This window comes from Schistocerca piceifrons, chromosome 5 (genome assembly GCF_021461385.2).
Source record: "Schistocerca piceifrons isolate TAMUIC-IGC-003096 chromosome 5, iqSchPice1.1, whole genome shotgun sequence".
In the NCBI taxonomy this organism is placed as follows: domain Eukaryota; kingdom Metazoa; phylum Arthropoda; class Insecta; order Orthoptera; family Acrididae; genus Schistocerca; species Schistocerca piceifrons.
In genome coordinates this window covers 142,561,480-142,586,932 of record NC_060142.1, presented here as the reverse complement: position 1 = coordinate 142,586,932, position 25,453 = coordinate 142,561,480, and the positions used below count along the sequence as shown (strand labels likewise).

The 25,453-nt window shown below is 38.8% G+C and overlaps 1 protein-coding gene across 1 annotated transcript in view; it reads left to right on the top strand.

Annotated features, from left to right (window-relative positions):
- The window catches only part of LOC124797817 (NADH dehydrogenase [ubiquinone] iron-sulfur protein 4, mitochondrial), a 36,416-nt gene extending 11,184 nt beyond the window's left edge, over positions 1 to 25,232 (top strand). The window contains exons 2-4 of the mRNA XM_047260845.1: positions 2,721 to 2,886; positions 19,287 to 19,462; positions 24,849 to 25,232. Of these exons, the coding sequence (XP_047116801.1) occupies positions 2,721 to 2,886; positions 19,287 to 19,462; positions 24,849 to 25,026 (520 nt within the window). The 3' untranslated portion in view covers positions 25,027 to 25,232. The remainder of the gene's footprint in view (positions 1 to 2,720; positions 2,887 to 19,286; positions 19,463 to 24,848) is intronic.
- Positions 25,233 to 25,453: the final 221 nt, after the last annotated feature.

Genomic DNA, 25,453 nt, shown 5'->3' with positions numbered 1-25,453 from the left:
GAATTTGGAGATGGGAAGGGGGGGGGGGTGATTGCAGTGCTGCAGGTGCAACCGCAGTACTCCACTCTCCCAGCTGTTGTCAGGTTTTATGACTGGTGCCACTATTTCTCAAACGAGTAGCTCCTCATTTGGCCTCAGAAGCTGCCAATAGCACTTGGCAGATCCTTATGGTGACCCATCCAAGTTGTAGCTGAGCCCGCCGGCAGTGCTCAACTTCAGTGCTCTGACAGAAACCAGTGTTACCACTGCGGCAAGGCCGTTGACCGAAAGGGAATACAGACATCTAAAATTTGTAATTAACAGAGAGAACAAAATGGATAGGCAAGAATGGCTAGAGTAGAAGTGAATGGCTGTAGAAGTATGCGTAACTAGGGAAAAAAAAGAGCTTGCCCATGGTAAAATTAGAAAGACCTTTGGAGAAAAGAGAAGCAGCTGTATAAATATCAAGAGCTTCGGTGGCAAGCCATTATTAAGCAAGGGAAGGGAAAGAATGTAGAGAGGAACTTTATTAGGGAAATGAACTTGAGGACGATATTACAGAAAGAGAAGAGAAAGTAAGTGGAGATGAGTTGGGAGATATGATATTGTGGTTCTGGAGAAATATAGGAACATGCAATACTGCACTGATCTGATGACCTACCCCACAAATAAATTAAAGAAAGGCAAACCTATGTTATAGCTTTTGTAGATTTGGAGACAGCTGTTGATTGGAATACACATTTTAAAATTTTGAAGTTGTCAGGGAGCAAAAGTTTACTTACAACTCGTACAGAAACCAGAATGCAGTTGTAATTTTAGTCTATTCTAGATGTTATTTAATCTGTATATTGAGCAGACTATGAAGGAAACCAAGGAGAAATTTGAAAAGAGGTTCAAAGTTCAAGGAGAAGAAATAAAAGCTCTCATTTCTGCCAGTGACACTGTAATTCTGTTAGAGTTGCAAAGGACTTGGAAGAGCAGTTGAACAGAATTGAAAGTGTCCTGAACGGTGGTTATAAGATGAATACCATCAACAGTAAAAGAATGGAATATAGTTGCATTAAATCAGGCAATGCTTAGGAAATTAGATTAGGAAATGAGACATTAGAAGAATTGGATGAATTTTGTTATTTGGTCAGCAAAATAACAGATGGCTGAAGTGAAGTGTAGAGCATATAAAATGCAGACAGACAATAGCAAGAAAAACATTTCCAAAAAAGAGCAATCTGATATAAATTTAAGTGTTCGGAAGTCTTTTCTCCAGGTATTGCGTGAAACATGGATGATAAAAAGGATTTCAGACAGGAAGAAAATAGAAACTTTTGAAATGTTGTGCTATAGAAGGTTGTTGAAGATGAGATGGGTAGATCAAATAACAGATGAGGAGGTACTGAATCAAATTAGAGGAAAAAAGAAGCTTATCACACAAGTTTATTAAAAGAAGGGATAGGTATCTGTGTACTGTCCCATGAAGGTGGTGTCAGTTTGGTAACGTGTGGCGGGTAAAAATTGTAGTGAGACCAAGGCTTGAATAAAGTAAGCAGGTTCAAATGGATGTTGTGGAGATGAGATTTGCACAGTATAGACTAGCATGGAAAACTGCAAAAAGATCAGTCTATGGACTTAAGAACCCCTATGACAACAATGAGGAAAAGCTGCTTTCCAAATAGATACCTTTATTGTCTTCTTCTGTGGAGCATAACCAGTTTAGCACATGTAGTCCTATTGTTAAAGCATCCTTCAGTTTAATGTACTCAGTGGAGGTTTGCATATTTTATAATACAGATTTTCTGAATTTACCTTGAAGATCTAGTTACATATAATAAAATGTGTATGATATATGGCCCAAACGTAGACCTCAGGATACAGATAAATTTCAGATGACATAAATTTTTATTATTCATATTTTAATAACTCACAACAGATTTTCACTTTCCAGTGTAAACTAGACCTTGGGCTACATTAGTGACAAGACTGTTACCACAATGAAGATTTTGAGTGGGGACGCCATCACACTAAAAACTTCACACCATGATTTTCAGTATGTGAACAGTACCATCAAAATCTAGTTTGTTCAGCCAGGTGACATGTATTTCTACATAGAATTATATGTTCTGAAACAGGTTATGCTCTAACAGGTGAGACAGTAAGGATACCTGATTAGAAAATAGTTTTTTGCCATATACCCTCACAGAGAGAATAGTGTAAATTGTAGTTGGAACAGTGTAACTTATTGTCTCAAGCACGTGCTGCTAATTATATGTTGTGGCAGTGTTTCAGACAAAACACATTTATATTCATATATGTGCCATCAGATTTGTCCTATAGAAGTTTATAGGTGTTATGGAATTCATGTTATTGCAAATGAGACAGTGCAATTGGAATGCTGTAATTTGATTTCTGACTAAGCAAATTAAAATTATTGATTTAACAAAATTGATTTATTTTTCCCTGCAAGGTCTGTCATATTTACAACAATTTCAAATTACTTGTGGTTAAACTGTAAAATTGCTACCGCATGACCTAGACATACTGTGTGTCAGAGTAAGAGGTGAGATGTGTGTTTAAGTTTCTTGTCCAAACAGTGCAAAGACTAACATTCATCAGTTATGAAATAATGAAGAAATCCATATATCAGTGTTCTTGTAATAGAATGAAGTAAAGAAAGAAATGCATTTTTTTGGTGACTGGATTTCTTTTATCTGGAGATACATTTTTCTTAAACTTTTTTCCCATTACAGATGTAAATATGCGTTCTCAACATGTTCTGTGCGATATGGTGAGGACATTGATACTGCTTTGAAGATAAAAGAAGCTCCCCAAGTTGACAGTAAACATGCCTTAATGAAACCAGAAGAAGTAGCGGCCCGAAAACACCTCGAAGGTTACATCACTGTTGACCAACCGGTAAGAGCTGGTGACTGAAGAGTTACTGATATTTAAGTGTTCTCAGTAGCCAATTTCTAATATTTTGAGTACCATCAAATGGGGTGTAGTTGACTGAAAAGGTTAGAAAAAAACATTTTATGTTAAATAACTACATATTAAACATAATTTTTAGTTATTATATTTACAGTTTGAAGTTTCATAATTTGTGACAGTAACTAAATACACGTCATTCTGAATCTCTGTCTGGGTACTGATTGTTTTCAGGAGGACTGGATTTTATTTTTAAAAATGAGCTAAAAGTTTTATTCATGTGACTGGCATAAAACAACTCGTGTGTGTGGGTCTTATGTATGTTGTGCATTGACTCTTCACAGCGATAAGTTAATTTTATACTTAACTATTTATAGACACATGAATAAAACTTTCCAAATTCTGGGTGGAATTGGGGTGGAGCTGACTGTCTTTTCTCAAGCAGTTGTTCAGAATTTCATAAAGCAAATTTATGATCACATATTTTAAAACTTTCTTTGTATGTTTCTCTCAAATAAGTTCTAAAATTTAATTATCGTGCCATATATATTTTTCAACTATTGATGAAGTTTCAGTAAAATTAAAGTAAGCCAAGAGTCATGAACAAGCCACAATTACCACATAACAGATAATCAGTCAACGTCACCCCCCCCCCCCCCCCCCCCCCCCCCCCCCCCCCACCCACCCCCCCCCCCCCCCCCCTGTGCAGTGAAGTTGACCAACACAGGCTTTTTTGGGATCTGTTAGAGCAAAAGGTAAAAAAGACCATTTTATTACTGCAGTTCAGTACCCATGCTCTGAAAGAGAAACCAATATATTAATGTTATTGGTTTCAGAAATACGTAAGTTTAAAGTTCAAAATTGGTCAGTTTCACCTGATTTGACGTATTTTAGAAGTTTATTTGGCATCCTTTACTGAAGATAATATATGTTCGCTTTCTTATGACTTAAATTTCATATAGATATTTGCTAGGATTAAAGTTTTATATCAAGCTGGAAAGCATCATATCACAGCTCAAGTGAATGAACTTAAGAGGCCCCATGAAGTAGCCTGAAAAATACATAAATAAATAATTATAAATATAACAATATAACAGAGGTGCTAAGCTGCGATAGGCACAATAAAAAGGTTCACACAATCATAGCTTTTGGCAGTGTAGTTTCAGCTCTCTGAGATTGCAGATGTGTGTACTAGGTGTGCTTGCACGCGTGCGCGCGCGCTCACATGTGTATGTGTGTCTACTGCTGACAAAGGCATTAATGGTCGAAAGCTATGATTGTGTGAATCTTTTTTATTGTGCCTATTGTGGCTCATTATCTCCGCTATATGGTGAGTAGCATACTTTCATTCTCTTGTATAATTATAAATATAAATTGTTTTGAGGTTATGTATGGATATCCTTTCTACTGCTGAAAGGTTGGTGTTTAGGAAGGAACCTGGGGAAGGATGGTGAGGCCAAGTTGGAGGTAAGGAATTCCTGGAAGGTGAGAAGTGGGTGGGTTGGGGGGGGGGGGGGGGGGATGGTCATGGTTGAATGGTGGTATGAATTGGCAGAGGTAGGGTTTAGTGTTGGTATTAGATTGCCATTGCTTGGATGGATTGGTGTCAAAGAATGTGTCCATTGCAGGGAACAGGAGGAGGAGAGCAGGTCTTTGACAAATCCAGCCCATTTAGGTGTGGGTGTGGGGCTAAAGGTGAGGCCTTTGGATAGGACTGAAACTCCCGTCAGGCTGAGAGTTTTGGTGAACAGGTTAACAACAGTGTTACGGGAATGTTTCACCTGTTGATTTTGTGGAGTGTTGGTAGGGAGTTTTTGGGGATTATGGCAAGTTGAAAAGGTCAGCTAGGCAGGATTTGAGTGCTATGAGGAGGAACACTGTCGGCAGGATAGGGGTTGGAAGGTGGTGCTTGCAAAGGGAGCAGAGATGGTGCCATGAAGTGACCTTTTTTTTTTTGCTGCACCAGATGTGTAAAGGCCGAGGACTGGTGGAATGTGAAAAGGTGAAGGTCATTGAGAAAAGAGGATTGTGATCCAGTGAAAGGAATTTTTATGGATAGGCCTTCGAGGAGGGATTCCATGGTTTAGGCAGCATTTAAGAAACATGATGTGAGACTGGGTTTTTAGCCAGGGAAAGGGATACTTCCCTGAACTGGTACATAAAGAGGGAGCAAGGGATGGCATAGGGGGAACAGGAATGACATAGAGGTGGGGTTGGTCAAAATAAGGTGTTAGATTGTTGTGAGGGGAGCTGGATAAAAGAAAAATCATGTAAAAAATTTATAAAGACATGCAAAAACACACACTCTTTCTGAATTGTCTCCACTCTAGGTTCAGCCTTGCCTGTTCTAGGAAGATCACAGTTGCTCCCTGTTTCCCTAAACTTCGCATACAGTGTCCTGATGCTTTTAAAATGTGGCAACTGTCTATGGTATGCTATCTGGAATTTTCACTTGGCTGTTTTTTGTGACTGTGGGTCGTGATACCAGATGACACTTTTGGCTTTCTTGTGTTTCGAGTACAAGTTTTTTTGCAAATGGTGCCTGAGCCCTCTGTCGTTAATGTCACTTGGCCCTGAAACAAACAAAGTAATAGTAAGTACATATGTACGCAAAAACTTAATATATCACATGCAATTCAAGATAAGAAGTATTTGTCTGTGTGTCATATTTTATGCCTTATGAATGTTTGTGATCAGGGATAAACTTCTGGGAACCCATTATGAACAACATAGTAGATAACATCAGAAGTTCTATGAGGCTTTATGTGGATGTGCTGTTGTATGCAGAGAAGTTGCGACATTGAAAAATTGTAGCAAAATGCAGGAAGACATGCAGAGCATCGATGCTTGACCCTGGGAACAGCAATTGGTCTGCAACATAAACAAATATAAAATATTGTGAATAAATTGATAGAAAGACCCTTTATTGTATGATTACACAATTGCAGAACAATTACAGGAAGCAGTTACTTCCATAAAGAACGGCCACATAAAATTAATCAAGATTAAGGTTTAAGCCACACTGAGAGTCACTGGAAGAATCTTCGGGAAATATAGTCCATGAACAAAGGAAGTAACTTGCATTACACACATTCGACCAGTACGTGAATATTGCTCGTCAGTATGGGGTCTGTACCAGATGGGACAAATAGAACACATAGAGAAGATTGAAAAAAGATGAGCATGTTTCATTACAGGTTTATTTAGCAGGTGTGAAAGTGTCACATAGATGCGCAGATGCTGCAAGTCAGGCATTCTGTATCACAATATTGTTTAATGTTAAAGTTCAGAACACATCCTTTCCTAGAAGAGTTAACCAGTATATTAATTCCTCCTATACATACCTTGCGAAATGACCATTAAGATAAAATTAGAGAGAGGAGTTTACCTGCTATCATTCTTTCCATGAACTATACACAACTGGAACAGGTGAAGGGGAAATGACGCTGGTACACAAAGTATCCTCTTCCAAAACTTTAATGATGTTTGTGGAGTATGTGTGTAGATGTAAAATATTGTATTTTCTTGTCAGTAGAGAAGCAGCAACACCTGAATGGATCAGTCAGAAGAGCTCAGTGGCTTAAAATGTGGGCAGGTCATTGGATGTCACCTGAGTAATAGATCTATCAGGGACATTTCAATCCTCATGAAGCTGCCCAAATTGACTGTTGGTGATGTAATTCTGAAGCGGAAGCGTGATGGAATAACCACAGTTACACCAAGACCAGGCAGAGCTCATGTACTGGCGGTCAGGAACATTGAGCTTTGCGATGGGTCTATGTAAAAAAAGGCATAAAATCAGCAGAAGGAATTACTCATGAGTTCCAAAATGCTACCAGAAGATCCGTTAGCACAGTAACTGTGCGTAGGAAGCTAAAAAGAATGAGGTGTAATGCTCGAGCAGTTCCTTATAATTCACACATTTCTGTAGTCTGTAGTCAAGCTAAGTGACACTGGTGGTGGTGTAGAAGCGATGCCACTGGACAGTGGACAAAAGGAAGGGCTTTTGTTTGATAAATTCCTGGAGAATATTTGATGCCATCGTGAATGCTGCCAACAGTGAAGTACAGAGGTCTTATGGGATGATGGTGTTTTTTGTGGTTAAGGTTCCCTTATTGAACTTAAGAAAACACTGAATGCAGAAAGGTAGGAACACATTTTACAGCCATTGTATACTGCATACAGTAGAGAAAGAGTTTGGAGATAATGCAATCTGTCATCAAGCAGCATCTGTGAGGCAGTGGTTTGTAGGCAGTAACATTGCTGAATTGGAATGGCCTGCTCAACAGCCTCAACCTGAACTGAACGAAACAGTTTAGATGAGTTAAAATGTTGACTTACTCCAGAACCCAGCATCCAGCATAATTTCTTTTACTACTTTCAACTCTGAGGAAAATTGAGCTTTCTTTCTTCCACAGACATCCAGAACCCTCACTGAAAGTGTCCGCGTCAGAGTTCAAGCTGTCATAAAGCCGAACGATGGATACACCCCACATTAATCTCCACTAATAGTTGTCCATACGCTTTTGATCAGATAGTGTGTGTGTCTCAACAACCTTCGGGAGTAACTGTGATATACAGTATGCTGAATGTTACATCCAATTAATGTGGCTTGGATGGTGTACATCCTTCTTAGTATTTCAGTTTTAATACTTAGCACTTTACCTAGCAGAACATCTTTCAGCACACCAAATGACATACAGGAAATGAATCTTTGTTTTCCAAAGTTACAACAGTGCAAATATGTAAACTGGAGAAATGATTACTAAAGCAAGTATGAACAGAAGTTCATAGCAAGTAAATAGTGTTGATGACTTTATAATTTATCATTTATGGATAATTTGTTATGTTTTACATGATACTATACTCATTTTGCCTGGTGTCACATATTTGGAGGGAGGTAACATTGTTGTTTGTTTCATAATGGAAATACTTTTATGTGAACCAACTTTTTGTCTTCTAATGCTTATTTGTTAATGAGTTATGATCGCCTCAGAAAGAGTGACATCTGGTCATAGAGCAGCTTGTGTGTGTGTGTGTGTGTGTGTGTGTGTGTGTGTGTGTGTGTGTGTGTGTGAGGGGGAGAGGCTGTTAAAAACTCATACACATTAATTACAACACTCAGATCCTTCACCCAATTCTTCTGCTTAGAGACATTAACAAGCACTTCATTTATGTTGAACTTGTCCAGATGAGTGTGGCTCCGTCTTGTGCACGTGTAATTTTCATAACATCATGTTGGAGTGAGACTGAACTCACAAATAGAAATAACTCATCTCCCAGTTGTTTTAGTTGACTGGCAGGAGCATCAATACCCAAAAATCTAAGTGTGTCAGGGCATCTAGTGCTCCTGATTGTATTGTATCTGGTTTAAAAGAAAATAGTAGTAACAGAACATGTCCTTTTAAACATAAAGTGCGTATCATCGTAAATAAAATGGAGGGAACGTTTGAAAAGCCATCGCCAATTTATATTTATAAAGCAATAGATTGGTAAGCTGGAACGTTGAGATCTGTGAAAGGGCTGTGAAATGACATTTTATTAGTTGAAGCAGTGACAGCTAATCAAGCAGTGCAGTTTCTGTGTGCCAGTACTCTACATTAATATGTGAGATTCCTGAAATATGTAACAAATCGAATTACTGTGGTGGTGTCATTAGCTGCTGTTATGTGTCTGCCAACGTTAACAAATTAAAAAAGTAATTACGGAATAACCGAATGATGGAAGTAAGACACAATGAGATGCTGGAATGGAGAAGTGAGAAAGATTGCCTTTTTTATGTTCGCATTCAGTTCTCCAGTACCACAAAGTTTTTGCAGTTGAGAGAGTGATCATCTTGCTGCCATGAAAAACACCAATGTTTGAATGATTACCAGCCCAGCTCACGTATCGTATCCACAAATCAGTGTCCTCTGTTTCGCGAAAATACAAAACTAGTTTTGCTTCTTTGAACGTTTTAAATATCCTCTGTCAATTCCATTTGGTAAGGACCCCATACCGAGCAGCAATACCCTAGCAGAGGACAGACAAGCATGATGTAGGCACTCTCTTTAGTAGATTTGTTGCACATTTGGAGTATTCCTCCAGTAAAAAGGTCTTTGGTTCACCTTCCCTGCAACATTTTGCTCGTGATGGTTCCAATTTAATTTGTTCATAATTGTAATCCCTTGGCATTTAGTTAAATTGACAATCTTTAAATTTGTATTTGTTGTGACTCGCTGATCTTTCAAAGTGCCGCCGCGCAGTTGCATGCATCCTCTGCATGCGGCGCTGTCTGCCAGCCATGCAGGAGCAGTGCCATCTAAGCGGCCAGCCAGCCAGTGGCCTCTAGACTTGGACTCAGTTATGATTTGACTGTTAAAGTGTACACACGTCTTATTCTGTTTACTTGATCTGTGACTTTCATGTATTGTGTCTTCCTTGAAGTATATTTGTTCAACTTGAAGTTATTACAGTATTATTTATCGTTTAACCAAAATTTAAGACATTCTTTTTAGTACTCATGAGGAGGATCTAGTACTTCTTAATGTCCAGGGTGAGTTCCTTCTTTTGCACCATATGTGTGTATTGGTCCCCTGATAACTTTCTAGATTATAAACAACAGCATCTTGTGTAAACAATGTGAAAAGATGTTCACATTGTCTCCCAAGTAGTTTATATTATTCAGAACAGGAGGCAGCCTGTGACACTTCCTTGAGGAACACCAGATATTACTTCTGTTTCACTCTGTGACTTCCTGTCAACCAGTATGAACTTTCTTATGGAATGGAATCATGAATCCAGTCACACAACTGAGACAATACTCCATAGGCATGCAATTTGATTAGAAGCTGCTTGTGACTAATGGTGTCAAAAGCCTTCTGGAAATCCAGAAATATTCAATCAACTTAAGATTCATCATTGATAGCATTTGTTACGTTCTTCAATAAAGGACCAGTTGTGTTTCTCAAGAAGAATATTTTCTGGATCCATGTTGACTGCATGTCAATGGATTGTTTTATTTGAGATATTTCATGTTTGAATGCAGTTAATGTTCCAGAATCTTACTGCAAATTAATGTCAGTGATATGGATCTATAATTCAGTGGATTATTTCTACTTATTTCTTGTGTATTTGTGTGTTATGTGCAACTTTCCAGTCCTTAGATATGGTTCTTTTGTCAAGTGAATGGTTGTAGATGTTTGTAAAATATGGAGCTATTTCATCAGCATACTCTGAAAGGAAGATTATTGGTTTACGATCGAGACCGGAAGACTCTCCTGTGTTAGTGATGTAAGTTACTTCGCTACACCATGTATATCTACTTCTAAGTTACTTATGCTGGCTGCTGTTTTTTCATTAAAGTTCTGGAATAAACTCTGCATCATCTTCAGTGAAGGGATTTTTGGAAACCATGTTCAGCAACTATGTCTTAGTGGTACTGTCATAGGTAACATTACCATTGCTATCATACAGTGAAGGCAATGATTGTGTCTTGCTTCTGGTGTAGTTTGCAGTTGACTGGAATATTTCCTAATTTTCTGCCTGATTTCAGGACAGAACTTAAAAGCATTTCGCTTTGAAGTCGACACTAAATTTTGAGCTCATGTAGAACCTTCCCAATCTTGGAGATTTTACTTCTTTTAAGTCTGGCGTGTGTTGTTGTTGTTGATTTTTTTAAATTGCATCTCTTTTTAATTTTACTTGGTATGAATCTCTCAGTTGCCATCAAAACTATTTCTTCATATTTAAGCCACATCTGTTCTATGGTTACAGAGTGTGGAAGGAATGGAGAGTGTCTCATAGGAAGCTGCCAACCAAATATATTATTTATTTTGGTGTACACGCATGTTGCGCTGTTCAGTCTCACTACAACCACATTAAGATCACTCATCCCTATATCTGCCATGGTGCTTTCTATTTGCTCAGGATTGTTTGTTGCCGAGAGGTCTAGTATGTTATCACAAACATGTACACTTCATGTGCTTTCATGAGCTAATTGCTCAAAATAATTTTTGGAAAATGCATTTAGTATAATCTCAGACAATGTTTTGTGCGTACCACTGAGATTAAAAATGTATTTTCATCAACATATCGAGGGTAGAACGAGATCACCTCTAACTGTAATTGTATGAATTAGATACCTATTCGAAATGACTCAAATTTTCCTTGAATCCTTCAGCAATGCATCATCTGAGTTAGAGTGTCAGTAAAAGGAAACAATTATTAAATAATGGAAAATCCAGGATGGAAAAACTACAGTATTATGAAAATTTAGCGGAGATTTGAGTCGCAGATAGGTACAACAAAAGACTGTTAACAAGTCTGGCCTCAGGAGCCAGACAGCAGTCGCGTGAGCCGAGATACATTTGTATGAGTTTGTGTGGTTTAATTCGGAAGAAGGCTTTTTGGCCGAAAGCATACTTGTTAACAGTCTTCTTGTTGTGCCTGTCTGCGACTCAACATCTCTGTTAAATGGTGAGTAGCAGTCTAGCCTTTTTATAATATTGTCATTTTCTCTTGTTCTTTCCCATCGCAGCTATGGCAGTTTACAACTCTAACACCAATATTTCATAGATCTACCCTTGTCCTCTATGTTCAACCTGCAGCCTTTGATACAGGACTCTGGATCTTACACTATGGCAATCTTCTAATCTAAGTATAACTGTTGCACTATCATCATAGTAAGTTCATTTTATCATTATTATTTGATTTACAGAATGCACAGTTGCCCTAATTTATAGGTTTTCATGTTGTTGCATGCTACAGTGTTAAAATACCAAGGTCAGTCTGTTGAATATTATTGACAATCTTTGTTGATTCATCTGATCTTGAAAAGTGCGTTCATATCACAGTGTGTTGCTTTATGAGTGGTTCAAGAATACTTTCCTTCTCAATGATTTGTTTGCAGTCCAATTGAGATATGCAAATGTATTCCCATATATGTGGAAACATCATATGTGATATAATAAACGGTAATTGGCCGTCTATTTGTCTTTTGTTTATGGGTATAAATACTTCTTAGATGATTGTGATAACAGCGCATTTACTTTTGTTAGAATAAAATTTTAACTTTTTTTAAAAAATTGATACAGTTGACCACATTGGCATAATATCTGAAGTAAAATGATATACTATGAACTTCTCTGTTTGTTGTTTCTTCTGGAAGTTGTTGTTCTGGAAGTTCTTGTTCCAAATATCATCAGTATCCTTTTTAGCAGCAACTGTCCTGGATTTTAAGAAGTATAAAAGTTGTTACAAGTTACATTCTGACTGGTTAGTTTCCTTATCTGCCAAGCTTTTCATAGACTTGCCTTGTGATTGTTATATGTCAGCATGAAACAAAAAGCAGAGATATGCTCAAAACAAAAAGAACACTGCCAGTACAGGGCTATTACAAATGATTGAAGCGATTTCATAAATTCACTGTAGCTCCATTCATTGACATATGGTCACGACACACTACAGATAGGTAGAAAAACTCATTAAGTTTTGTTCGGCTGAAGCCGCACTTCAGGTTTCTGCAGCCAGAGCGCTCGAGAGCGCAGTGAGATAAAATGGCGACAGCAGCCGAGAAAGCGTATGTCGTGCTTGAAATGCACTCACATCAGTTAGTCATAACAGTGCAACGACACCTCAGGACGAAGTTCAACAAAGATCCACCAACTGCTAACTCCATTCAGCGATGGTATGCGCAGTTTAAAGCTTCTGGATGCCTCTGTAAGGGGAAATCAACGGGTCGGCCTGCAGTGAGCGAAGAAACGGTTGAACGCGTGCGGGCAAGTTTCACTAGCCCGCGGAAGTCGACGAATAAAGCAAGCAGGGAGCTAAACGTACCACAGTCAACGGTTTGGAAAATCTTACGGAAAAGGCTAAAGCAGAAGCCTTACCGTTCACAATTGCTACAAGCCCTGACACCCGATGACAAAGTCAAACACTTTGAATTTTTGGCGCGGTTGCAACAGCTCATGGAAGTGGATGCATTCAGTGCAAAACTTGTTTTCAGTGATGAAGCAACATTTTTTCTTAATGGCGAAGTGAACAGACACAATGTGCGAATCTGGGCGGTAGAGAACCCTCACGCATTCGTGCAGAAAATTCACAATTCACCAAAAGTTAACGTGTTTTGTGCAATCTCACGGTTTAAAGTTTACGGCCCCTTTGTCTTCTGCGAAAAAAACGTTACAGGACACGTGTATCTGGACATGCTGAAAAATTGGCTCATGCCACAACTGGAGACCGACAGCGCCGACTTCATCTTTCAACAGGATGGTGCTCCACCGCACTTCCATCATGATGTTTGGCATTTCTTAAACAGGAGATCGGAAAACCGATGGATCGGTCGTGGTGGAGATGATGATCAGCAATTCATGTCATTGCCTCCACGCTCTCCCGACTTAACCCCATGCGATTTCTTTCTGTGGGGTTATTTGAAAGATTCAGTGTTTAAACCTCCTCTACCAAGAAACCTGCCAGAACTGCGAGCTCGCATCAACGATGCTTTCGAACTCATTGATGGGGACATGCTGCGCCAAGTGTGGGAGGAACTTGATTATCGGCTTGATGTCTGCCGAATCACTAAAGGGGCACGTATCGAACATTTGTGAATGCCTAAAAAAACTTTTTGAGTTTTTGTATGTGTGTGCAAAGCATTGTGAAAATATCTCAAATAATAAAGTTATTGTAGAGCTGTGAAATCGCTTCAATCATTTGTAATAACCCTGTATTTAGCCATAGCTGGCCAGAAACTCACCACTGATGATTGTCATTTCAATAACTCTGTTTTTATTTATTGCCTAAAATGTAACTTCACATTAATTTTTTATTTTTGTTTTGATGGCTACATTCCATTTAATTCTAGGTGTGCTCTTCATGGTGTTGGATGCATAAAACCAGGTGTGTTGCAGAAGGTGCCAATTTATAGCATGATTTCTTGAACTCTACTTGCTCAAGGGGTTGAGTTGTCAAGAACTACATATGCTATGCTGTGTCAGCACACTTCAGTAGTGTCACGGGTTGATACTCTGCCATTACTCTCTATGAGCACCTGCTTTTACTAACAGTGCTCAGTGAGAAGAAATTGATGATTTGCACTCAACTGACCACTGTTCAATCTGGGTACACCAAACAGATAAAACAGTGCCACCTAAATAGATGCACAGCAAGGCTAGCTGGGCAATGTACTGCCGACTGGCTGTGTTACAACATTCGAACAGTGTCTAGGAATGGGTGTGTCACATTACATTGGCAACTCACTAAGCCGTTGGTGATGCATTATTAAAGTGGGGTGTGCTGCTCTGTAGTCAGGAGTAGGTGTACCGTTAAGTACAGGCTCAAATGCCAACCAAGTGCAGAGTACAATGGAAAGTTTTGTGCAGGGGGTGTTAAATACTGTCAAATTGTGAAAGAGAGCAGGAAGAGGTGGAGAGAAGAGTTCTTTAACATGACAAACAATCCTGCAAAATCCATAGTGATGTAGGAGACTATCAGGAGGATGGGAGATGCACAGTTACTGATTTAATGTGGAACAGTGATCTCCAGACAATCGTGAGAGGCACTTCACAGAAAATAATGAAAAATTTTCCCCTAATTTTTGCCAACATCAGCCAAGTTACAGCAGTCAGCACAAACAGTTCCTGGGAAAGGGGCTCAAGCTGAGGACTAAAGCAGCCCATTTTCCATATGGTTACTGATTTTGGCATTGTCTGTGGCTCCTGGTGCAGCATCTGATCATGATAAGGTGTAACACATTGCTGCAACTAACTTGGGTTTCTAAGGAAATCATCCTCTTCCTGTTCAGCCAAATTTGGGAGACACTTCTCTGACTCATGGGAGGGATACCATCTTAGTCTCTCTTTTTAAACCCAACATAAACCATAAGGGCCCAAGTGGTTATTGTATGGTTGTATTCTTAAGGTGCCTAGGAAAGACTTTGAACCATATAGACAACTGTCATCTTGTCTGTGTTCTCAAAGGCTTATGGATCATGGACTCAGAAGATATCATTCCATGTTGATGCCTAAATATGCTTAAGTCAGCTGTGTAAAAGGGGTGTTGCTCACAAATATTTTTTTCTGTCTTTTGAGGGCCTACAGTGGTACTCAAATAGCTCCATCAGTGGTTTTTCTGAAGATACCTTCCCATCTTTGTGTGGTTCCTTCTTCTTAGACACTATTTGCACTGGTGTAGTTAAGGAAGTCTTATCTGATTTCATTTGAGTGATTGGTAGATCAGTATAGCTCAAGGAAGTGTAGTGAGCAGTACCTTGTTTTCTGCTACTATTAACAACATAATTTTCGGTATAAAGATGAACATTCAGACCTCACAGTTTGTGGGCAGTGATGTGACATTTTACTCCACCTCTAACTCTGGAAAAGCAGCATGCCAGCTGCAGCATTAAGATCTGCTTACCAAACAAATTCTGCATTTTTGATCCAGAGATAAACATGCTTTTGAGGGCACTGGAGCAAATAAGGAATATTCCAGGTATGAAATTTCTCGTCTGCTTTGATTCCCTGAGTATCCAGCATAAAAATTGTTCCAGGTCAACCTTCTTTAATTAGACAAGGAAATATTGCATGTTCTGTTAGGTACAGACAAAATAAATTAAGATACAGGTGCTGCTCACAATGTAGAGGAAGCTTTGAGGAAGCAAGAGGCTAGCCTCCTACCCCATGACATGCTTTAAGCTCACTCTTGCTTGTGCCCATATGGCAATCAGAAGAGAAATTGGTGCAAGTGAGGGACAACAGACTATGATTAGTGAAACAGCATCCAGCTATTCCGTACTTCCTTCTAGACACTGAAGCAGCGTTACAGCTTATTAACACACCTCAAGATTGGACAGTATCTCTGATATATCATTCACTTTCTGGCAGTGTGTGGTGCTTGTGAAGTACGAACTTCTGTATTTTCCATTTTTAATGAGTGCACCTAATTCACACATGAGAAAGTACTTCATTGTTTGGCTAAATACCTGACCTCAAAGCTAATGAGAACAAACAATCGTTGAGCATATATTTAATTTTTCAATCTTTTAGGTTTTTGATGGTTTTGGGAAGGAACACTTTGTTTGGTTGTCAACTTAATTTAACCAACCAGCCTGATGATATTAAACATCTTGTGGATTATGAGGTGTGATCAGAAAGTAACGGGAATTTTTGATTTTCTGAAAAACCTTTATTTATTCATCAACATCCACTTCATCCCCTTCAAAGTAGTTCCCTTCATCATTCCCTTGTGCCAGAACTTTTTCTGATGTTGGAAGCACTTCCGGAACTCATTTTTCATTATGATGTTCAACTCCTTCAGTGAATATATTTATATTATGAATGGTAGCACAGTGGCATCTTGCAGTTGTTCTCTTCATCCTAAATAAGTTGCAGGGGGCAACATGTGGTGCATACTGTGGTGCATACTGTGGCTGAGGCAACAACATTTTTCTTCAGATTGCTTCACAAAAATGACATATAACTTCCAGAAAGAATCCCTTATTGACTGTATGACCGTAATGCAGGAACTCATGATACACCATGCTGGGTCTTGGTTTCAATGTCATACCCGTATACCCATGTTTTGTCACATTTTACAACCCTCCTTAGAAGTTCTGGATCGTTGTTGACTTCATTCACCAATTTCTGAGTGATGTGTACACTACATCACTTTCGGTTGAAATTCAACAATTTCAGAACAAACTTCTCTGCTCTGAGTTTCATACCCAAAACTCTGAAAAAAATTGCTCGGCATGAGCCAAAGGATATGTTGACATCATCAGCAATGTTGCTGATAGTGATTTGGTGATTTTTCAGAATCATTTTCATTACCATTCATCATTGTCATCAGTAATTGATGTGCTAGGGCGTCCAGGGCAGTTGTCATCTTCAACGTCTTCTTGACCATCTTTCAAATATTTATACCACTCTTAAACTCTTGTCTTACTAATAGTAGATTCACCAAAAGCCAAAGTCAACATTTCAAATGTGTTGTTGCACTTTACTCCAGTTTTCAAGCAAAATGTGCTGCAAATTCTTTGATCCATCTTTTTTGTAGGTGAAAATTCGCTGACCACTCAAAAGCACATATAACATTTTTGACTCTCAATAATAAACTAAATATTCAAAAACCAAAATTAAAAGATTCCCATTATGTTTTGATCATACCTTATATATAGATAATTTTTGTGCATTTCCCTTCTATGATGCTTTTATTAATTTATTGCTTTTTTAGATTAATTGTCAAACACTGGCCCTGTATTGACTCAGATGAGACATTAATAACAATGATGTGCATTTTTTACCCAAACAATAATAATAGCAGCAACAAAACCAATGGTTTGAATGAAGGCCACCACACTCTGTGTAGAGGAAGAATCGTGTTGTAAGCACGTACATACACAGTCATACTTTCGTTCTTTATCAGCATGTGTTGTAGCTCAGTGTTGATTGTTAGTGACTTTTCTCCAGACAGATAAACGCTACTTTACTGGAAAGCCAGTGGATTTTTTTGCTGTCATGTTATTGGATTGGTGCATAAGATTGTGGAATTTTTACATGAGTTTAATAAACACTACAGACACACATAACGGAGACTTTAGTCATCCATAATGTATTATCCTTCACTATTTGCAACCGTCTGTCAATGTGACTGTAGATTCTGTGACTGTAGAAATCATGTGGTTTTGAGGGAAGAACTTGTCGAGCCATGTTTGGGGCACATTGAAGGTTGTTCAATAGGGAGTGGAAAAGGTGAAAATCTGAGGGTGCAAGATCAGGTGAATAAGGTGGGTGCGTAATGATTTCCCAACCCAATTCCTGTTGGTGTCTAACAAAATGCCGGCAGGTGTTATCGTGGAGCAGTATCGCTTCAAGCAGTCTTCCTGGCCATTATTCTTGTATTGTCTCCGCAAGATGTCTCAGTTGTTGACAGTAAATGTCAGCAGTGATGGTTACGCCTCGGGGAAGCAATTCGTTGCACACGACACTGAAGCTGTTCCACCAGATGCGTAAATTATCTATTTTGGCTGTGTGTAGTTCATTGTACAGGGAGTTGCTGCTTTGCTTGGGCTCAGCCACTCCTTTGTTTTCCTCATGTTAGGATAACGACACCATTTTCCACCACCAGTAACGATACAGGGTAGGTAGGAATGGTTGGTGTTGTTCATGAGCTAGTTGAAAGTGAGCAAGCAGAGATGGACTTATGGCAGTGTACTAATTTTCGTGATTTTGGCTTAGAGAATGCAGTACCCATACACCTGATTTTTGAACATTTCTCATTGCATGCAAATATCACATGATGGTGGAATGAGTACAGCTCATCACATTTGCCAGTTCTTAAGTAGACTGGCTTGAATAATTATTCATTAATGTGTTTAAATGATCTTCCTCAAATCCCGAAGGTCTGCCTGGACTTTTTGAGTGTCACTAATGTCAAAATGGACCTCCTTAAAACATGAAAACCATTTTCTTTCTGTGCTGTGTCCTGTGGCATTATCCCCATACACGGCACAAATGTTTCTGGCTGCCTCCACTTCTGTCATCCAACAATTGAACTTAAACAGAAGAATGTTGGAAATGCTCTGATTTCTTCACTTTGCACTTAATTTTCTGTTGTATGTAGGTGTACTCACTGTCTCCAAATGACGATATGTAAACTTAAATAGCAATGGTGAACTACAAGTAAAAAATGACAATCAATAAAAAAGCCCATAACAACTGTAATACCAACATGCAAAACAAAAACACTATGAACTTGTGCAACTGCCTAATATATGGTGCAACTGTTTGCCATCGCATGTTATGACCGTTACGCAAAAAAACATGAGGTATGCTGCCAGTCTAATGGGTATGCACTCTTATGTAAGTCCACTTTTCATCAGATTTGAGACTATTTGATGCACACATTGTAGATGGTTTATAAAAGAGTAAACGTTCATTAATTGATTGTGTGCATACTATCAACACTGACATGTACTTCCTCTGCTCTATCATATATATTGTTTTCATTACCATATATTGTTAATGATTTTTTCCATGGCAAGTACAGTATTGACTTCCTATATGGTTCCATTTTCTCTCAAACTATCACCCTGTAAAAAAATGTTTGTTATTCATTCCTGTAACAAAACTATCCAATATTAATGAAGTTTACTTTCTGTGTTTTGCAGCTGCAGGAAACTGCGCATTGTCCTTTTTATTTACAATGATGCAGATGTAGGATGCATATTGAGGGAGTGGAAAGTAACTCATGACAGATGTAGAACTGGCAGTTTTATTTTACTACATTGGCAGCAGAGTTTTTTGTCTGAAAGTCTTGACCAGCTCTATCTGAAAGTTTTACTTGCCTTTATATGTGACTTGAAACTACTATGTGTTTTTCCATTCATAATTACAGAACACTGATAATATGTTTAGGCTGACATTTCTGTCATCACTGGGGTCCCTGAAGAGCACATCAAGACCCGATTAGTGAGGATTTACATGCCTGCAAAAAATGCAATGCAGTCTGGCACAGATAATACCCACCGCTGGGAGATGGAGTTTGAAACACGGGAGAGATGGGAAAACCCTCTTATGGGTTGGGCATCTACGTAAGTATTGTTAAATGTAGTTCTTTGCATTAGATCTTTCCTAATTTCCTTTTCCAAAATGTGCAGTTACCAGACCCTCTCCCATGTGGAACCTGTGCATGGAAGCTGCATTTGTCAAAATGTAAATCAACCCTCAGACATTATTTTGTCAGTGCTAAGAGATCTTGAGCTTTATATTCAAAATGTGGTTATTGTGTTTCTATACTAAGAGGACATGAGAGATTTTGTTTCACATATATCTGTTTACATATACTTTACCTTAACTAATTGGAAAAATAGGAAGTGGAAGTGGAGAAACATTCTTTGTATGCAGCAACTATTAATTTTGTGGCAAACAGGACTGACAAAAAAGATATAGCAATGTATATTCTGGAGAAGTATAACAGGAAAGGGAAAGAAAAGAACTATAAAGAAGATTAATAGATGTCACATAATCAATAAAAGTAGCAATGGAGATACAGTGGAATCACAAATATGAAGAGTCATTACTGTTGGGTAATTTCTTCTTTTTTATTTCACAGCAGCCATAACTGTGCACACTAACCTCCACAGAAAATATACTGCATACCTTGTGTGATTAGCACTCCCGGAAGAAAGGCTAATGCGGAGACATGGGTTAGCCTCAACCTAGGAGACTGGTTCCAGGGTGAAGTTTCGTTCCGCAGTGTCATGTGGAAACAATCCCCTAGGTTATAGCTAAGCCATTTCTTAACAATGTCCCTTATATTGAGGCTTATTCATACAAAGTGTGCAGAAGAACTTGAGTGAACTTTGGAAGATGGGACATGAGGCATTGGAAGAAGTAAAGCTATGAGAGCTGGTCATGAGTTGTCCTTAGATCAGTCAGTAGGGCACTTTCCCACAGAAGGGAAAGATCCCAGGTTAGATATCCTCACAGTTATAATCTGGCAGGGATTTTCAAAATTGTAAACACTCTGCTGCAGAGTGAAATTTCAGTCTGGACCATTGTCTGTTCTTCCAAATTCTTTGCTATCTCCAGTAAAATTACAGTGTCATCAGGAAACCTGGAAGTTTTTACTTCTTCTCTCTGAACTTTAATTCCCTTTTCATATTTCTACTTGGTTTCATTCACAACTTGGTCAACATACAGATTGAATAACATCGGGGAAATGTTTGAACGCTGTCTTACTCTCAACTACTGCTTCCCTTTCATGTCTTTTGAGTTTTATAACTGCCGTCTGGTTCCTGAGGAAACTGTATATAACATGAATACTCTGCAAACCAGTATGAAGTGTTTGTAAGAGATTACTTCCCTTTGTGCCATGTATTACGATATCTACCTGCTCTATTCTTGGATGGAGTGCAGGAAGAAAGTTTGCATAAATAAATAACTCAGTGCTCACTGTACTTAGTCTAATCTTGCCTTTGTGATCCCTATAACAATGATACGTAGCAATTTGTAGAGTATTCCTAGATTCCTCACATAATACTGGTTCCTGGAACTTTGTAAGTATGCTTTTTCAGGATTCGTGCTGCCTGTTAACAAGCATCTGCCACTACAGATCTGAGTATCTCAGTTCAGTTCCAATCTTACCCTCTTTTTGAAATCTTACCAGTATTTGACTGATTAATGTACAAATTTTTTGCAGATGGTACTTCATTATAAATAACTCCAGCAGCTGCAAAAAGTCTGAAGCTATTTTAATATTGTATTACAAGTTGTTAAATGTAATATGAACAGCAAGAGTTTTGACATACTTCCCTGGGGTGAATTTTCGCTCTGCAGTGGATTGTACGCTGGTATGAAACATCCTGGCAGATTAAAACTGTGTGCCAGACCAAGACTCAAACTCGGGGCATTTTCTAGGTATGCTAGTCTTGCAAGTTTTTCACAAGAGCTTTGATGAAGTTTGGGAGGTAGGAGATGAGGTACCAGTGGAAGTAAACCGCTGAGGATGGGTCATCAGTCATGCTTGGGTAACTCAGCTGATAGAGCAATTTCCCTCACAAGACCTTGAGTTCAAGTCTCCATCTGGCACACAGTTTTAGTTTGCCATTAAATTTCTACCTGAAATTAATTCTACATCTGTTGACAACTCTTCATCCAAGATAACATGCTGCTTCCTCCCTACCAAAAAATCCTTCACTCAGTCACATACATCATTTGATACCTCATATAATTTTAGTTTTGTTAATAAGCATTTGTGTGGTAATGAAACAAATGCTTTTTGAAAGTCAAGAAATGCTATGTGTAGCTGACTACCTAGCACTTTGATGATGTCATATGTAAAAGCCCAAATGTGGTTACACATGAGCAGTGTTTGTGGAATCCATGACTTTTGGCATTGGTGTCGCCGTTTTTCCGTATTGTCTTCCAGCACACTGCTCGGTATTTATAGCCAAGCTCTTCGCTCTGTATCAGGCCACGGAGTATATCTGGCAACACAAGCATTTCAGTTGTGTCCTTTGCTCCAACTCTCTCAGCGTCCTTCAAAGTCTCTGTGCGTTGTCATCCGCCCATCCCTTAGTGCAATGGGTCCAGGGAAACTGTCACTTTCTCACTCTTGATGGAGCCACTGTGAGTTTACGTGAGTTTCTGATCATGTTGGTATGCCAGGAAATGAGGCTGCTGATGCTGCTGCCAAGGCTGCAGTCCTCGTACCTTAGCCCACTAGTTCCTATATTCTCTCCGATGATATCTGTGTCACTGTCTGTCAACAGGTGGTGTCAATCTTGCATCGCCATTGGTTCTCCCTTTATGGGAATAAACTCCACATTATTAAGCCTCTCCCAGTGGCTTGGATGACCCCCTCTTGGCCCTCTCATCGGGAGGAGGTTTTTTTAACTAGGTTGTGTATTGGCCATCGTCATTGGTTAAGTGGTGCTCACCCAACACTTTGTGCACATTGCACCAAGTTTTAACTGTCCACCATTTCCAGACAGAATGGCCACTTTTTATTTGACAGTTTACGTTCCTGCTTGGGTTTGCCGTCTGAGTTATCGGCTGTTTTAGCAAACGGCGCACTGGCTGTCATTCACATCATTGGAAATTTTGGTTCTTTGGGTATTGGAGCATGGCCTAATGCCCATAAAACAAAAATCACTGAGGATGTAAATTTAACTGTTTCATCTCCCATTTTACCATAAATAAATGAACACAGTGAAATGATGCATGAAGTCCAACAAAGGCATCAACAGTGGTCCTGTACATAGTGATATTTGATTTGTCTGCCTGATATTTATTGATCATGTAATATGGGTGGTCCAGAGTCTTCAGGCATTTCTATATTCAGAACTAGAGGTCATAGATGCCAAGAAAAAAATACCCATATGTACAATTGTCCATGCATAATTACTCCTTTGTTTCCTCAAACAAAATATTTAAATATTTGTTAGTAATGGCAACCTCCATCATTAACACAATACACCGAGTGTCCCCTCCCTCCCTCCCTCCCCCCTCTCAAAGATGACAACATTGCATTTTTCCACATGCAGTTCCTTTCAGACCAAAATGAGGTGCAACCATCTGTTCAGCTCTTGCTTACATGATAGTGTGTTAATCACCTACAGGGTGACACAGGAAGAATGGTCAATCTTCAGGTATAGGACAGGAATGATCATTCAAAGCAGAGATGTCTAGTAAACATGGGCCCTAAAATGCATACCTTAAGAGGTGTGAGCACTTCATCTTCACTGGTGTGAAAGTGTGAAAAGCATTTCTTCTATTGAACAAGTGCTCGTAGCTTGTAAGGTATGCATTTCAGAGCCCATGCTTAACTAGACTTTTTTCTTGCTTTGGCCCATACTGCTTTTTGTAAACCCTTGTTGCCAGTTTTGTAAACCCTTGTCTCAGTTTTGTAAAAGCCTCGTTGCTACTGCTGTGGGGGCCGAGTTGTCACTGTTGTTACGGTAGGCCGAGTTTGAGAGTTTGTGAAATGGCTTCTAGTGCATTACACCGTTAAGACAATTCCTTCCTGCCACTATTACACAGCTATGCCCCAGGGTCAGGTAACAGGATAGATGATAGATTCTACAACACTCCAACAAATTACTAACAAAGACACACAAATGAGGTAAAAAAGTTTCTTACCTTTGTGACTTGTCGAATAGTGAAGTCTGCAACACTGCAAGTAATACAGCACAAAAAGGGTCTCAATGGCCAAGTGCTAATAATCATAGCTAAACTTCATAATACATATCAAATGCAATTTATAACAACTGTCTATTCACTTCTAAGAGTTCACTAAACAATGTTCCCTGTCTAAGTCAACTGTGAACAATGATTTATAACCAAATAGGTGAGAGTTACTCTTCTATCTTCCAAGTAGGTTTCTGTCTGTTGTCGTCAGGTCATTGGCGGATTGTACTTGGCCGGCAATTGGCCGAGGCAAAGTTGATATCTTCATTCTCAGCGCTGCCCATGGTGCTGGTGGAATTTGCACAAGTGACGAGTCTCTATGGAACCGGCACCAGCTCACATCTTTGCGCCTTTGGTGCTTTTGCTCTGGCTGTGTCTTGTTTGGATGACACACCACTACCTCCTCCCAGTATATGAAAAGCAAAGAGCTTGCAGTAGAAGAGATTTTTTCACTGTATTGAAGATGTGGTGGTCATAGGTCTTAAAGAAATGCAGTTTAGAGCCCATGTTTACTTGATTTTTTGCTTCAAATGATCATTCCTGTCATATCCCTGAATCTTCACCACTCTCTTGGGATACCTTTTACATTGGAGAGCATTTTTTTTCCTGTTGTGCATATAGTATCCACACTGAAGTTCTTTGTGGACTACCAGTATCAGTAATGTCCGCAGTGAACCATGCCCAAAGAAGAAGTCATAAATCATAACCATTTCAATTATCATAAATATTCATCCCAGTTGTCATTTCACATAATATAGATTATTGGGATATTTTTCTGAGTTATAGATAGCCTTAACTGTTAGCTGTTTCGCGACAAAGAGAGTGAGATGATGCGATGGTTCAGACACTAGGCTCACATTTGGGAAGAATGGTGTTGGAATCTCTATCTGACCATGTAGATTTAAGATGTCTGTGGTTTCCCTATACAAATTAATATAAATGTTGGGATGGTTCTGTTTTAAAGGGCACAGTTAATTTTCCTTCTCCATCCAAGCTTTTGCTCTGTTTCTTTTGGTGGTATCATCAACAGGAAGTTAAATCTTAATACTTTCTCTTACTAATGGGACCCAATTCCTTGTCCAGCCTACCAGTTTTTGATTGATGCTGTCCCTAAATTAGGTTAATGATTGTTTTTCCTTTCAAATCTGAACTTGCATCCTGTCTCTAATGACATCATCATTGATGGAGACTATATACATGTATTGTTTTGCTCATGGATGGTAACTAATTTAGATTTAATTCTGTATTTTCTCAGATGCTCTATTAATATATTTTTTCCATCTCTAGTGGTGACCCATTATCAAACATGAAGATTGACTTCCAATCCAAGGATGATGCAATAAGTTTCTGTGAAAAGAATGGTTGGCGTTGGTTTGTTGAGGAACCAAAGCCAAAACAAGCGAAGGTAAAAAATTATGGTTTCAATTTCTCATGGAACAAGCGGACAAGGGTTTCAACAAAGTAAATTATTAAAACTGTTAACTGATGCACAGATGCATGTAGCTGAAAAATTATATGGTATTAAATTAAATAGATGATAATGTACTTCGTGTGATTTCTGTAAAATATAGAAACTGTTGCATATATCATCAGTTCAGACCATATATTCCAGTGTGAAAAACCAGATGTCAGTGTATTGAGTGTGTAAAATAAAAATTGTTTTGAACTTTATTGCTGTCTTGCCTTATTTTTTGTCAGTGTATGCAGTATCCAGTGTGCCAAAGCAAATGTGATGGAACAGACATGTAATTGGAGAGAATCAAGCAGCAGACTTCAAATAATAAAAATGGTCGAGTCTCTCAAAGAGAAATTCAGTTGGGAAAGCTAATAAATTGGGGCTGAGTTGCTGGCCATTACTTACTTTCAGGAGATGAAATGTATAGTACCGTTGA